The sequence below is a fragment of the Bison bison genome, unplaced genomic scaffold (assembly GCF_000754665.1).
Source record: "Bison bison bison isolate TAMUID 2011002044 unplaced genomic scaffold, Bison_UMD1.0 scf7180017864483, whole genome shotgun sequence".
Lineage (NCBI taxonomy): Eukaryota > Metazoa > Chordata > Mammalia > Artiodactyla > Bovidae > Bison > Bison bison.
In genome coordinates, this window is record NW_011495043.1 from 394,706 (window position 1) to 410,328 (window position 15,623).

The 15,623-nt window shown below is 48.5% G+C and overlaps 1 protein-coding gene across 1 annotated transcript in view; it reads left to right on the top strand.

Moving 5' to 3' along the window:
* The window catches only part of ZC3H12D (zinc finger CCCH-type containing 12D), a 34,874-nt gene that overhangs the window by 10,486 nt on the left and 8,765 nt on the right, over positions 1–15,623 (top strand). The window contains exons 2-3 of the mRNA XM_010862569.1: positions 1–377; positions 11,913–12,052. Of these exons, the coding sequence (XP_010860871.1) occupies positions 73–377; positions 11,913–12,052 (445 nt within the window). The 5' untranslated portion in view covers positions 1–72. The remainder of the gene's footprint in view (positions 378–11,912; positions 12,053–15,623) is intronic.

Sequence of the window (15,623 nt, forward strand, 5' to 3'; positions counted from 1 at the left end):
GCTCATGCCGGCGGGGCGCTGCCAGGAGGAAGCCGGCGGCAGAACCCTTGCGGGGGTCCCGGCTGGCGCAGCATGCAGCGCTCGAGCAAGATGGAGTTCTTCCAGAAGCTGGGCTACAGCCGGGAGGACGTGGCCAGGGTGCTGGGCAAGCTGGGTGAGGACGCCCTGGTCAATGACGTGCTGCAGGAGCTGATCCAGACGGGCAGCCGGCCCGCCGCGCCTGAGGGCAGCGCCGCACCCCTTCTCGTGCCCAGGGGCTCCTGCGGGACCCCGGACTCTGCCCAGGGCAGGCTAGGAGCGGACCCTGGAGAAGACAGCGGAGGCCCCGCCAGCTCCTTGAGACCCATAGTGATCGACGGCAGCAACGTGGCTATGAGGTAGCGTCCTTCACCCGTTCTTGTCGGTGGTTTGGTCCAAGGAGCTTTGGAGCCAGTGGATGGGGCTGGGAACCCCCGGTTCCCTCAGTAGCTGCTTAGCCACTTAACTGCTCTGAGCCTCACTTTCTCCATCTGTAAGGTGGGTCTACAACTTCCCTAGAAGTTTAGTCCTAAGAACTGGAGCTGCCCGACATGCTTAGGGCAGTGCTGACACAGAGTAAGTGTTCAACAGAGGGCAGCTATTCTCACGTTAAGGCAGAGGGGGCTCTCTTCCCCCTCTTACCCCAGCAGGGATAAATGGCAAGGAACCTAGGGCTGGGAGAAGGTGGCTTCTGGCCTGGAGTCTGTCCCTAAGTGGCCACATGACTCTGGGAAAGCTGGCTATCTCAAGTTTCCCCTTCTGTGACACAGGTCAAGAGACAGCTCTTTTGCTTCCCTTAAGATTATGAGAATGAGATGGAAAATGGACTTGAACCACCTCGAAAGCCCTCTGCTGGGGGTGGGGAGCCGTGGTAGAGGTGATGGAGCTCCCGAGCTAGGGTTGGGGGGCGGTGTTTGTGGTCCCCAAGCTGCAGAGGCAGTAGTTATACTGATGCGTTGGCATCTTTGTGTGTTGCGGTGATGAGAGCTCCACGCCGGGCCTCATCTTTCCTGAAGAGGTTAAGTTCTGCTGAGAAAGGGGTTCCACAGCCTCACCCACACCCACCACTGGGCATGGAGAAGGCTTTGCCCAAACAAGCACATTACTTTACTGTTTGGCTAAGCTATAGCCCAACTGAGGGCAGAGCCATAGGGAGTCGGTCATTCAGAGCCACACATAGATGCATGTCCCTTTCCAAAAGCTGAGCCACGTTGGGCATAGAAATAACCGGTGTCACCGCTGCTGAATATGTCAACAGGGGATTCTTTGGCTGAGGAGCTGAGTGGTTTTCCCTGGGAATTTGGGTTCACTCTGGATTGGGCGCTGCAGGACAGAAGTTTGGAAGGGTTAACTCAAGATGGCCCGGCCTTGGGGGAAGTTCCCCGCTTGGTGTATAGGGCAAGATTGTTCAAGTATTCATTCAAGTTTTAGCCACCTAGGCTTGATTATATCAACAGGCAGTAGAGCCCTGCCTTCTCCTTGTGGCCTAGGAGCTGGTCCTCGGGTCTGTAAAGCATTCTCACACATGCTCTGTGTAGGCACCAGGTAGGCGAACCTCTGAAATCCTGCTAATTCAAGATTCCTGAGGGAATTAAAGGGAGTTTTAAGAATTCAGTAGTTTCTGAGGGTCCTAGGAAGAAAGTCTGCTGGGCTCTAAGAGGTGGCCTGGCCTCTGTCTGGTCTGGATGAGGCATCTCTTCCTCTGGACATTGGTAGAAAGATACCCGCTTACATTTGAAGTAAGATGGTTGTTGTTCAGTGGCTCAGTTGTGTCTGAGTCTTTGTGACCCATGCACGGCAGCACACCAGGCTGTCTTTCACTGTCTCCTGGGATCTGCTTAAACTCATGTCCATTGAGTCGGTGATGCCATCCAACCACCTCATTTTAAAGCAAGAACTACAATCCCATAGCCTCCAGAATGAAAACCACAATCACAGAAAGTCAAGCAGAACGATCACATGGATCACAGCCTTGTGTAACTCAGTGAAGCTATGAGCCATGCCACGCAGGGCCATCCAAGACAGACGGGTCACGGTGGAGAGTTCTGACAAAGTGTGGTCCGCTGGAGAAGGGAATGGCAAACCACTCCAGTATTCTTGCCTCAAGAACCCCTTGATAAAGTGAGATGATACTGTTTAAGTCAAAGACCTTTTCAGCCCTAAGATTATATGAACTCTCTGATTCCAGCTCAGAAAGCAGAGTGGCTATAGGGTGAAAACACTAGTTCAGGCGCTACAGGAAAGCATTCTCTCTTTGGGGGCCAGACATTTTTTAGGAATGGTTACAACAGGGTGGTGGTGGAGCATTTTCTTTTGATGAAAGTCTCTGTTGCTGCTTGGAGTTAAAATTTAAGCCATGTCCAATATTTGCATGTGACCTTGACGTGTTCCAGGTAAATTCTGGGAACATGGGGGTTTAGTCTCACCCCATCCCTACCTCCTACAACTGTAATTGGTCAAGTCTATTCATGCTCAGTCTGTGTGGGTAACAGATAGAAACCATCTCTCAGGCTTATTCTGAAGAGTGTGTCAGAACATTCATTCTTTCACATTCATGCTGTCTTAAAACCACCTCAAATGCCCAGAACACATGTCTGTGTATGTGTTCTCATTGTGTGTCTGTAAACGTATGCACATATACACAAACATCCCTTCCCCTGCCCCCTGCATCTCATTAGTTAGGAAAAAAATTTTCACAGCTCCCACCCATGCGTGGGACTTCATTGGTCCAAAGGCACATCTGGGAGAGAGTGGGTCAGACATTCAGCTCCAGCCCTGTTCCTTCTCCTGCAATAACGCCTCCTGGTCCTCCAACCAGAGTTCAACAGGACCCCTTGACCTCAGACTGTGTGGTTCTCAGTTGTGAAGGATAGATCCCAGTGTGGGATGCACCTTTAGAGGGGCTGCTGCTAAGTCGCTTCAGTTGTGTCCGACTCTGTGCAACCCCAAAGATGGCAGCCCACCAGGCCCCGCCGTCCCTGGGATTCTCCAGGCAAGAACACTGGAGTGGGTTGCCGTTTCCTCCTCCAATGCATGAAAGTGAAAAGTGAAAGTGAAGTCGCTCAGTTGTGTCCAACTCTTAGTGACCCCATGGACTGAAGCCTACCAGGCTCCTCTGTCCATGGGATTTTCCAGGCAAGAGTACTGGAGTGGGGTGCCATTGCCTTCTCCGTTAGAGGGGCTAGATGGTTGAAATCCAGCATGGAGTCTAGTTGTTATCTCTTGACCTCAAAACTCAGCCTGAAAATTCTCCTTCGCTGAGGTCTTGTAGTATTGCAGGTGTTTCCATTCTCTGCTTCTGCTTCATGTGCTGTCTGGTTCTGGAAGGAGGGGGAAGAACTTAAAAGACAGGTTGGGATGCCTGTTCCTTTCTGTCCTGAGCAGGCGGGAGGCGCGTCTTCTGTTGGCAGTAGCATCCTCTAGGGTGCCTGTTGCCAACTTGCTGTCTGGGGTCTGTCCTCTGAAGTCTGTCTTTGCTCACGAATAGCCTCATTTTTTCTTTTCTTTAAACATTAGCTCAGGGCTACTTTATTTTTAAAGTTTTACTTCACTTTTCAAAAAATTTCTAATTTATTTATTTTTGACTCTACGAGGTCTTTGTTGCTGCGCAGACTTTTCTCTAGTTGCAGCCAGAGGGTTTTACTTTTAGTTGCAGTGTAAGGACTCGCTGTGGTGGCTTGTCGTGTTGGGGAGCAAGGGCTCTAGGGCTCGTGGGCTCAGTAGTTCGATTTCCAGGCTCTGGAGCACAGGCTCAACAGTCGTGGCGCACAGGCTTAGCTGCTTCATGGCATGTGGCATCTTCCTGGACCAGGGTCAAACTCATGATTTCTGCATTGGCAAGCAGATTCTTTACCACTGAGCCATCAGGGAAGCCCCAGCCTCACTTTTCAGTCACAGTTTTTTTTTCCTCCTCTCATTTTATTTTGGAAGTTGTGTTTCCTTAAAGATCAAAATCTGTATTAGTTTCTATTGCTGCTATAATAAATTACCACACAAGTGTAGTGGCTTAAAACAACACTGGTGTATCGTCCTGTAGTTCTGGAGGACAGAAGTCCAGCCTGAGCCTTCCTGGGCTGAAATCAAGGTGATGGAAGAGCTGTGTTTCCTTCTGGGAGCTCTAGGGGATGTTGTGTTTTCTTGCCTGTTTCGGTTTCTGGAGGCCACCTGCATTCTTTGGCGCTCAGCCCCTTCTATCTTCCAAAGCAGCAATGGCCTGAAATGATGTACACAATGTGGAATCAGTATACATATCTGTGGTTTCCTGGGGAGAAGATCTGAAGCTTCCAATAGGCACTTAGAAGGTCTGTGATCCCCAAAACATAAAGAACCACTGACGTAGAATGAGCAGTTATAGGTAGTGTCACGCTTTACAGGAGGTGCTAAGCCTCTCCATTAGCTCAGAGAATGTGAGAGGGGGGTCATCTGTCCTTGCCTCTGGACGTCTAGATTGAGAGAAGAAGAAGCACAGAAATGACCTGGATGGGCTTGGCCAAGGTCAGCAGTGACTGCATCAGACCCTGGCTTCACCCTTGTGCTCTGACCTTGCCACCACTGTGGAAGTTTCCATGGGCCCCTCACCCCAGGTCTTCAGAATGTACAACCCAAGGCTATCTGTCCTGGCTGAACCCAGCCTGGGGTGGCTGCTCTCTGAAGAGTGGCAGCGAGGGTCACTGACCAAACGCTTTTTAAAAGAAGTGGGAATGTATTTGTTCTGAGCACACAGTTCTGTTCAAGTCATTTCAACAGGACCATACCACCCAATTCCAAGAGTCTTCCATCTCCCCACTGTAACAACAAAAGGAGTCTATTTGGCTCTTATAAGCAGGAACATTCATTTCATTTATCGTTTCCTAAGTGGCAGGTCAACTTCAGTGAGAATTCTATCAACAAGCTGCAGCAGTGCAGGCATAAGATGCCGACCTGGGAAGCCAGACCTTATGCTTGCCCCCAGTTTTGCCTAGCTTGGGTTCCCTGGTGGCTCAGATGGTAAAGAATCTGCCTGAAAAGTGGGAGACCTGGGTTCAGTCTCTGGGTTGGGAAGATCCCCTGGAGGAGGGTATGACAAGCCACTCCAGGATTCTTGCCAGGAGAATCTCATGGAGAGAGGTGCCTGGCAGGCTACAGTCCATGGAGTTGCAAAAAGTTGGACACAACTGAGCAACTAAGCACAGTTTTGCCAAATCCCTTGTATTTCATGTAGGAAACCAGGGAGGTCAGAAGCAGGCAGCAGAACAAAGACCTGAGTTCTGGCCTCTAGCCTGTGTGTGTATGTGTGTGCTGAGTTGTGTCCGACTCTTTGCAACCCTGTGGACTGTAGCCCCCCTAGTTCCTCTGTCCATGGAATTTTCTGGGCAAGAATATGGAAATGCATTGCCACTTCCTACTCCAGGGGACTTTCATGACTCACAGATCAAACTTGCATCTCCTATATTAGCAGGCAGAGCATCTCCTATATTAGCAGGCAGATTGTTTCCCTCTAGCACCACCTCTGGCCTAGGACTGCCCAATAAAGTCCCTGTTAAAATGGGGTGTTTTGTACCTGCACTGTGCATTGTGGTGGCCGCTTGCTACACGGGGTGACCTAACGCTGGAAGTGTGGCTGGTGTGGCAGCTGAACTTCCAATTTAATTTCTTTTGAAGTCACTTGAAGGGTAAATAGCCACATGTGGTGAGTAGTATGGTACATAACGGCTGGTATAGCTCCAGTTTCTCATCTTACCCACTGTGTGACATCCTCGTGAGTCATCTGACATTTCTGAGCCCTGTTTATTACAATTAAGTGGCTGTGCTGAGTAATAATAGTCTCAAGTAGCTTTTCATTTCTGACATTCTAGGATTCAGGTGATTATTTTATGCATGCATGAAAGAAATAAAGGCTTTTTCTTATAAAGGAAGTTCTCTTCTTCTGCAGAAGTTCAGAGAGAGTAAGTAACTTGCTCAAGGTCACAGAGAAGTAAGTGTCAGGCTCTGGATTCAGTGCTCTTTCCATTTCCTCCAGAACCGGGTATATTTGGGCTGCAAATTCTGTGCTATCTTTGGGCTTAGGGGGGACTACCCTGGGACCAGAGCCTGCCCGTGCTCCACCGAGCTCTCCCTAGGCGTGATAAGGCCCAGACAGGCGTAATCCAGGCAGGAGATGCTGTAGCTCACTCCTTCCCCAGAGGCCAGCATGCCCCTCCTAGGGTTCCTAGCCTGTTGGGAGCCCGCAGAAGGTCACGGGTGCATCGCATGGTGGCTCTGCCTGACCAGAAGCACAGAGACTGGTTTCCAGGCACAATCTCTACACCTTCAGGGGTGTGTACGTGGGTGTGTGCACCTGTGTGTACGTGCAGGACACAGGGAGATGTGAGCTGAGCCCTGGAGTCGCTGTACGCTTGGCCTTAAGAAAACGGTCCAGCAGGTTTTAAAAAGATGCCTTTTAAAAAAATGTGACCATTGAAAGCCTGTGACCAGCTGCATCATGGTGTTCAGGAAGAGCATTAACTCTCACTGCCAACTCCTGTCAGCATTTTTCTTGCCTGGCAAACTCACAAATACCCACACATGCACTCATAAGTACAAGTGGTGAACGCTCTGTAGGAAAATTTAGAAAGGAGCCATCTGAGGGCCGTCAGCTTGGGGAAAAACAACCTGGTAATTTCCCATCCTCTTACTGGCCTTGACAAGGGTTTCATCTGAATGTGCCCTTGCCTTGGATTGTACAGGATTTTTTGTTAAACTTATTGTTGTTTACCTTTTTAAACTCTTAAAAACCTTAACAGGCTCTGGCATATGGTGGAGAAATGAATCTTCAGTGATGATAGAGCTCAGATCAGCAATGGAGGTTTTCATCGAGGGCTACTGATGGGGGCGAACTCCTGGGCAGGGTGTTCAACCTGGTTTTCAGCCTCTGAGTGGACTCTGACCACGCTGACCTTGGGTTCCTAAGTCTGCACCCATTTCTCCTATTATGAGATAAGGGAGCACCCTCTCTCAGAAGTCACCCCCCCGGACCTGAGCTGGGGAGAGATTTCTTGGTGAAATGGGTATAAACTCCAGCTTCAGAGTGTTTGCAGTTTAACCCCAAATAAGAAACATGATTCAATCAGTGTTGGGCCTTTACATCTCACACCGCAAAGGAATCAGTGCTTAACTTTTCCTTTCGTCCCACCCCAAAACCACCGCCTCGTTCTTCACAGGACTATCTCGTGAGCTGCTAATTTCTGCAGAGATTTTTTTGGGCAATAGTTAATGATACAGAAGTGTTCAATTGGATTGTCAGTTACTGTAGATGGCTACACGCTAATGGGCGGGTGCCCCTGGCACATTTGTTATGTAGGCAGAATTTGCTTTGGGCACCAACCCACTTCCCTCACCACCTCCCTTTATTCAAAACTTACCCCTCCTCTAGCCTTTTCCCAGGGCCCACTGCTCAGCTTGATGCCTGATGAACTGGTTCTCGCTGACTGTTAATAAGCGCTAGGGTCCCTCCCTCAGCTTGAGCATTTTACCAGCTGGTAATTTTTTTGCTGAAGGAGCTGCTGTCTGGATCCCACGGGTGGAGACTAGAGAGGGCCAGGAATAAAGGGGAAAAAAATGGAGATGGGGTAGGGGACGAGTTTGCAGCCCAGCAGATCAGGCTGTGAAGTCAACTGCAAGATCAGTGAGCCGGGCATATGGCTTTGCTTTAGTTTCCTCAAGGGCAAAATGCGGCCACCACCACGTCCTCAAAAGCTCCTTGCAGTGGTTCAATCAGGTGCGTGCGCAAAGTGGCCAGGTACGCGCGCAAAGTGGCCAGGTACGCAGACTCTGTTAGAAATGAGCTCTGAGAGGCTGGGGGCAGGTTTGTTCATTCGCTGCTCCCCAGGCCGCCAAGCACAGCGCCCCATTTATGGAGATGCTTGCTCACACCTGGATGCTGAGTGAGTGGAGGAGACGCACAGGGAAGGGTGCCTCTGGCTTACATTCCTCCCTCTGAATGCACGGCCTGGGCTCCCAGGGTGACTGCTGAGCTTTATGACCAGAGCTCTGTCAGCTCCCACATGGCGAGCAGGTCTCTTCTGCTTGTAGCATCAATCCTGCCATTGCCCAGGGTGTTCTGTGGCCAGAACTAGGGCAGCCATGGTGGGGTTTTGAGGTTGGTTTAGAGGAAAAAAAGAAACATGGTAAGGACTGAACAATAGATAATCTTCACATTTCAAGAGACCAGAAGGCTCTTGAAGCTGGGGTCGGGTCCATGCAAGAATGGGAATGAATGAATGAATGAATTAATTAATCCTGAATGAAAATCCTCCATTCCAGAGAGGACCAGTCCCTGAACTCCCCGAGCCCGGAATTCCAACTGGAAGAGAGGGCACTTCTAAGGGAGACAGGGAAGGTCCTGGCTGAACTGATGGACAGACATGCACCGCCTCCATTTTTGCCTTGGCCTAGCTGGCCTAGGTGGTACTTAACCTGTTCTTTGGAGATTCTTGGTTGGAGTCTTGTGTCCGAGAAGCTGGGGAGCCAGTTTTTGCTGCATGAAGCTGTTGTGGCACCATTCCTTAGCTCTTCTCTTCCTGAACTCCTGAACCTCCAACCCCCTCCCCTCCACCTGCCTCCAGCCGGAGCCACTGCAGGCTGAGGTCCTTCCAGAATCACTGGAACTGGTCACACCTCTCATCTTTGTCCCCTCACAGGCACTGGGTTCTGTTTACCCCCATCCCTTCCCCAAATCACACACCCATCAAAAGCATCAGGGATGGAAAGCTGGTGTTAGAACAGTTGAACAGATATATAGACGTAGTCACAGAAAAGAGAGCAACCAAGGAAAAAACTGTAGGGACTTCTCTGACAGTCGGGTGGTTAAGGCTCCACGCTCCCAAATGCACAGGTTCTATCCTTGGGTGGGGAACTAAGTTCCCACATCCCACACGGCATCCCATAGAAACAAATTTTAAAGAATTGTCGCAATGATTTGTTTTTCTGAGAACTGACTGAGGGTAGACATTGCTGCAGGGCTTCCCAGTGGCTCAGTGGTAAAGAACCTGCCTGCAGTGAAGAAGATGCAGGAGACATGGGTTCGATCCCTGGGTTGGGAAGATCCCCTGGAGGAGGGCATGGCAACTCCCTCCAGTATTCTTGCCTGGAGAATACTGGACGGGCTACAGTCCGTGGGGTTGCAAAGAGTCAGACATGACTGAAGCGACCGAGCACACGTGCACAGACTGCTGTAGCCAAGAGATACCTGTCCTGGGGGGCAAGGTAGGAGGGTGGGTATTATAAAATGTTCACATCACTGCTGCAACTGCATAGAACATAGGCTTTATTTTCTGTGACACGTGAAACCTCTTCACTACCTTTTAGGAACCAGGAAGGAGCAAGCTTCACACTTGCTCACGTGTGGTGGCTCAGCCTCTTCTGTCTTCTGGATGACTCCAGCTTCGTGTTTCCTCTCCCTTCTCCCACTCCTCTCCCAAATGGCATCTGGAAGCTTCTGAGACTTGGTGCTGCCTGGGAGAGGGGTCTGGGACCCTCACTGGACTCTGCTGCAGAGCAACTGGGCTGGCCGGGCTTCTGGAATGGTCAACAGAGGGACATTGGTCCTCTTTGGCCTTTGGGGGAGCCATGCTGGCTTTAGGACTATCCCCTTGTGCAGTGCTGTGCTAATTCACTTCAGTCGTGTCCGACTCTTTGCGACCCCATGGACTGTAGCCCACCAGGTTCTTCTGTCCATGGGAATCTCCAGGCAAGAATATTGGAGTGGGTTGCCATGCCCTCCTCCAGGGGAATCTTCCTGACCTGGGGATCAAACCAGTGACCCTTATGTCTTCTGCATTGGCAGGTGGGTTCTTTACTGCTAGCACCACTTGGGACACCCCCTGTTCGTCCACTCCCAGGCCACACACAATCCTCCAGGGGAAGCAGGGAATCCAGGGGTGTTGCCTCGGGCTCACCTAGATGCCACTTTTCTTCACGACGGCTCTGCAGTCCTGGGGGATGCTGCATCTGCTGAAACCAGGATTTCTCTGAGAGGCTTGCGACTTGCCCAGGCTGTGCTGAGAGACAAGCCTTCAGCCTCTTGTTCACACCTGTCCCAGTGTTTCCAGCCTCTTCAGCCCCTCATGGCTCAGTGGGTGGGGCATGCCTGGGAGGTGCAGGATAAGGACCCTATAAATGGCCTCCACATTCTTCCTCCATCTCCTTTCTTTTTTCAGTTTCTGCTGGGGCGGAAGGGACTAGCTTTCCACTTCCTCTTCCTTTTTCCAACGGATGGCCCCATTGATATTTTTCTGCTTACTGTTTGCAGAAGCCTCACAGTCTAGCCTCAGTGGCCAAAGGCTATTGCCCTAAACTGGAAGACCCTATGGACCTAGGGGTCAAGGCCTGGTTTCTGATACATCCCTGGGGTGTAGAATCCTCTTGAATCTCCACAAAGCCCAGCTTCCAACACTATTGATGAGCGTTTCCAGACTCCCTTTTTCTCTTGACAAACCTGGACCCCTCCTAACCGTCTCTGAGAAAACAGCAGAAGGAGCCACGCACCAGAGAAAGCACAGATGTCAGGATTTGATATGTTGGCCTTGCTTGGATGTGGAGAGGGTGCGAGAGTTGTGGGGACCTTGGCTCTCTGAGCACTCAGCCGGGCCCCGTCCCACCTCCCCAGCTCCTCTTCACTCACTCTACACGTTCCAGCCACGCTGTCCTCTTTTCGGTCCCTGGACATGCAAACCTACATCAGAGTCCTTCCAGCCAACCCTTCCCTGCACCTGGACTGCTTCTCCTCCAGCTGCTCACAAGACCTGCTTCTCAGTCATTCATTCCTTCGACATGTTCTTTTTGAACTCTTATCAATGATCAGACACCATTGTGCTAGGTGCTGGGATTTTGATGGGCAGCAACAGGAACCTATGATTTAGAAATGCATGCATGCATCACCACCAGCTGGGGCCAGATCACCATCAGGTTCTGCTCTGACAGTCACTACGGCAGCTTCTTAACTGCTGTTGCTGCTGCTGCTGCTGCTGCTAAGTCGCTTCAGTCGTGTCCGACTCTGTGCAACCCTAGATGGCAGCCCACCAGGCTTCCCCGTCCCTGGGATTCTCCAGGCAAGAACACTGGAGTGGGGTGCCATTTCCTTCTTAACTGCTGTCCACCCTCCATTCTTGCTCCTCCCAATTTACTGTCCTCTGTGGTGCCAGGTGGAGCTCTGAAACATACATCAGATCAGCTCACATCACATAAACATGCCTGCTCAGTTGCTCAGTCACTAAATCGTGTCCAACTCTTTGTGACCCCATAAACTATAGCCCACCAGGCTCTCTGTCCATGGAATTTCTCCAGGCAAGAAGACCGGAGTGGGTTGCCATTTCCTTCTCCTGGTGATCTTCCCAACCCAGGGATCAAACCCTTGTCTGCGCATTGGCAGGCGGCATCTTTAACTCCAAGCCACCACACACCCCCTGTCTTAAAATCCTACAGCTTCTTATTCCTCTTAGGAGCAAGACAGACCTTCAGTAACAAGTCCCTGACTGATTTTGAGCAACCTCTTACACCATTCTTTCCTTCCTGCCTGCGTGGATGATTTCAGTGGAATTTGTGGGGCATGTTGACCTTGTTACTTGGACTTGGGAAGCCCACCATTACATTGACAACCCTCTCTTGATCCTTATAAGCTTCAGTTAATAAGAGGAACTTGCTTTTCATCCTTGGAATGAATGTACTCCGCAAGGAGCCTGAGACCCCCTACATGTTATCACAAGCTAATTGGTTCCGATTAAGGGATATATTTTGTGTAAAGAATGACCTATTTTCAAAATGCAGATTCGCCTGATTCCCTTTGATGATGAGACTAGCTTCCAGGCTATTCCCAGGAAAAACCACTCTTGAGAAACCCCGCCTGTTTCTCTACAGATCCCTTTGTTTTCTCATTGTAGCCATGGGAATAAAGAAATCTTCTCTTGCCGGGGAATCCAGCTGGCCGTGGACTGGTTCAGGGACAGAGGACACACCTACATCAAAGTGTTTGTCCCCTCCTGGAGGAAAGAGCCACCGAGGTCTGACGCCCCGATTACAGGTATGCTCGAGCGGCTGCGCTCTCAAGACGCACTGCCCACCTTTCCTCCGCAGCACTCCCCACAGCTGCCATCGGCTGTCTGCTTACCGTTTGTTTGATGGTGTCTGTCTTCTCGCTGAACTCTAAGCTCCATGAAAGCACGACCAGAGCCCTAGCACCTAGTGTAACATCTGGCATGTCGTAGGTGCCTAATAGTTGAACAGGTGATTGGGCGTATTTACTCTTTTAGTGTGAAAGATTAAGTTTCGAAAATAACTATTTTATAACTTTTAACACTCTTCAGAAAAAGTTGGTCTGCTTCCCACCCCTAATAGAGTATAGGAAATGAAAGAGACATCCATTTGGTCCACTGACTATCTAGTCCAATCTCTTCATTAACAAAAAAAAAGAGGAAATCGGCATCCAGGGAATTCTTTATTTTTAATTCTTACATCAGCTAGGAATATTTTAAGCTACGAAGAACAGAATAAGTCATTTAAATAAACAAGTTTTTTTTTTTGGTCTGGCTTTCTTATAAGAAGAGGTCCCAACCCGAGATATTATTGGTGTTGTTTCAGCCATGTTAGCGATGGTATGACTGACCTCAAGTGGTCCTGGAAGGTTTCACTGAGTTTTTCTTCCAGTCTTTTAACTGAAGGTTTTGGTTTTGTTTTCAGTTCTGTCAGTGTTTACCAATTGCTTCTTATTCTCTTTCTGATTCTATTTTAAATAAAATGCTATTCTTGTTTTATAGTATCTTCTTGAATATTCCTATACTAATATAGGCTTTGAAAAAGTTCTCTGAAGGTCCATGAATCATATTTCTTTTCTCTGATTCTCTTTGTTCCCTTGTCTTTTTCTCTCTGTGCTGTTAAATCTTCTTCCCAAAAGTTTGGTGATCCTTTGCTTGTTAGTGTTTACTTGTGAATAAAGAACTAGACTGGTTAAATATACACTTGTGCAATTTCCGTAGACTTTCTCTTCTGGTATTTGGATCTTTCCCCCAAAGTCAAGGCTGACCTTTGACTATGTTGACCAGCAGAGTTTGCTTCATCGCACCCTGCATGCAACAGGCAAGAGGCAGCTGTTGGAACTGGAAGTAGCATTGCCACAAGGGTGATATTTTACTGTAGGAGGTCAAAGGCCTCCTCCTTTGTAGTTACATTTTCACTTCCCTTATAGATACGGGGACAGGAAAGGGTGGATGGGGCTGCCCCATAGTAACCCTTCAGTTAATCATCTGACTTCTTCCCACTCTCCACTCCTGCTGGAAAGCGGGGCTTTGCAGAGAACAGGCTCCACCTCTGCTTCAGCCTCTTTATGCATTTGGGGGTTATGGTTCCCTCTGTAATATAGGATCAGTATAATCCTACCTGCTTTCTGTCTTCCTAAAATTTATCAAAATGTGGTTTTGCTGGTGTTTTTTTTTAATGTGATTTTTAATGTGATTATGAATCTCTTCCCCCTTCTGTACTTTTTCACTGCTTTTTCAATGAGATTATGAGAAGCCGGGGAATGAACACTTGTGTTCATCATGGACCACTCATCCCAGATTACTCTTTATGGTCTGAATGTGGAGGATGGTGGCTTTCAACAGTTGTACAGTATTGTGCAATATATATTATGCAACATGGAATGGGTAAAGAGTAGGGAATTCACTCTGGGGTAGGGAAGAATTTTTAAACAAGCCACAAGAAGTGTCCGGAGATGGAAAAGAGTCATAAATTTGCCTACATTAAAATAGAAAATTCTGTTCATTAGTAGATACCACAAAAACAAGAGAATGAAAAAACAAGCCTCAGACTGGGAGAGGCCACACATCACTTATCCCTGATGAAGGATTATGGTCCAGAATCTACAGGGAACTTCTCCAGGCTAGTAAGACTGAAAGGAGAGATAGAAATATGTGCTGAGGCATGAATAAGCCTCTGATGGGAAACACAAATGGCTAGTAAACATATGAAGAGATGTTCAGTTGTATTAGTAACCAGAGAAATGCAAAATAAAACCACAAGAGGCTACTTTATACCCTATCTATCTATCCCCAATCTATATATAGATCGGGAAAAATTTAAAAACCTGCAAATGTCAAGTGCCGGCAAGTTCATCTCAGATGTTGTGTTGAGTAGTAACTTGATATAACTACTTTGGAAAATGATTCAGCATTGTTCTTGTAAGGCAGCTTTCCCTACAACTCAGCAATATCATTTCTTAAGACAGACCCTGGAGAAATCCTTGTTTCCTGTACAGGGAGACTTCTGTGCAAAACTGACAACCTTGACATGGCCAGACCTCCCCCACACAATGTTCAATGAAGAAACAAATTACATAGGATATATGCATGAGGACTCCATTTGTGTAAAGTCTGGAGGTTCATAATCATGTTGGAAATAATCCTTTTGCAGGGTACATATGTATGCATCCTAAAAAGTAAGAGCAAGGGAATTATAAATACAAAGTTCTAAAAACTGGGTTATCTTAAAGGGAGTGAAGGGAGAGGTAAACTTCGAGCCACAATGGGGACTTCAAAGCACGAACTGTGCTCTGTTCTCAAAGGGAGTGCTGCACACATGGCATTTAACAAATTAATTATAAATTTAAATTGAAGTATAATTGACTTACAGTATTATATTAGTGGGGTTCCTAGGTAGTGCTAATGGTAAAGAATCCACAGACACTGCAGAAGACATGGGTTCAGTCCCGGAGTCAGGAAGATCCCCTGGAGGAGGGCATGGCAACCCACTCCAGTATTTTTGCCTAGAAAATCCCAAGGACAGAGGAGCCTGGCGGGCTACAGTCCATAGGGCCGCAGAGTCAAACATGACTGAGCACAATTACATTAGTTTCAGGTATACGGCATAGTGATTTATATTTTTATACATTACAAAATGATCACCATGTACACGTGATTTTTTTTAAGTTATTTCTGTGCTATTATATGCATTATGCACTTTTTAAAAGTCTGGGAACCATGTCATATAGCAAAGGACTTAGACTTGAGGGGAGAAACAATTTGTGAAGAACATGCTCATATTTTTCCACATTGGGAGTAACTGTTTCATGTGGAAGGAATTTCTTTTGCCTTCAACTTCGAAGCTAAGATCACAGAGTAGACCTTCCAGGTATGCAGATTTTAGCTTCTGTTAAGAGACCTTGTAATGCCTGCACCGCCTGAGACATAATCCATCCTCCCAGGTTTCGTGGGGGCTCGCCAGCCCCACATGGACTGGTTCAGCCTCCCCATAGACGCTGTGAGGCAGGTGCAGGAGTCATTTTCCTTATTTTATAAATGTAAAACTTGATGTTTAGAGAGGGGCAAAGCACCCCAGTGTCAAGTGTTAGTCACTCAGTCGTGTCTGACTCTTTGCAATCATGGACTGTAGCCCTCCAGGCTCCTCTGTCCCTGGGATTTCCCAGGCAAGAATACTGGAGTGGATTGCCACTTTCTTCTGCAAGGCATCTTCCCACCCCAGGGATCGAACTTGAGTCTCCTGCTTGACTTAGATGGAGGTGGGGGGAGGGGGAAGAAGCGGGGAGGAGGGGGCCATCGGAGAGGAGCCTGGAGTTGCTGGACCTGCCCCAGGTCTGTGGC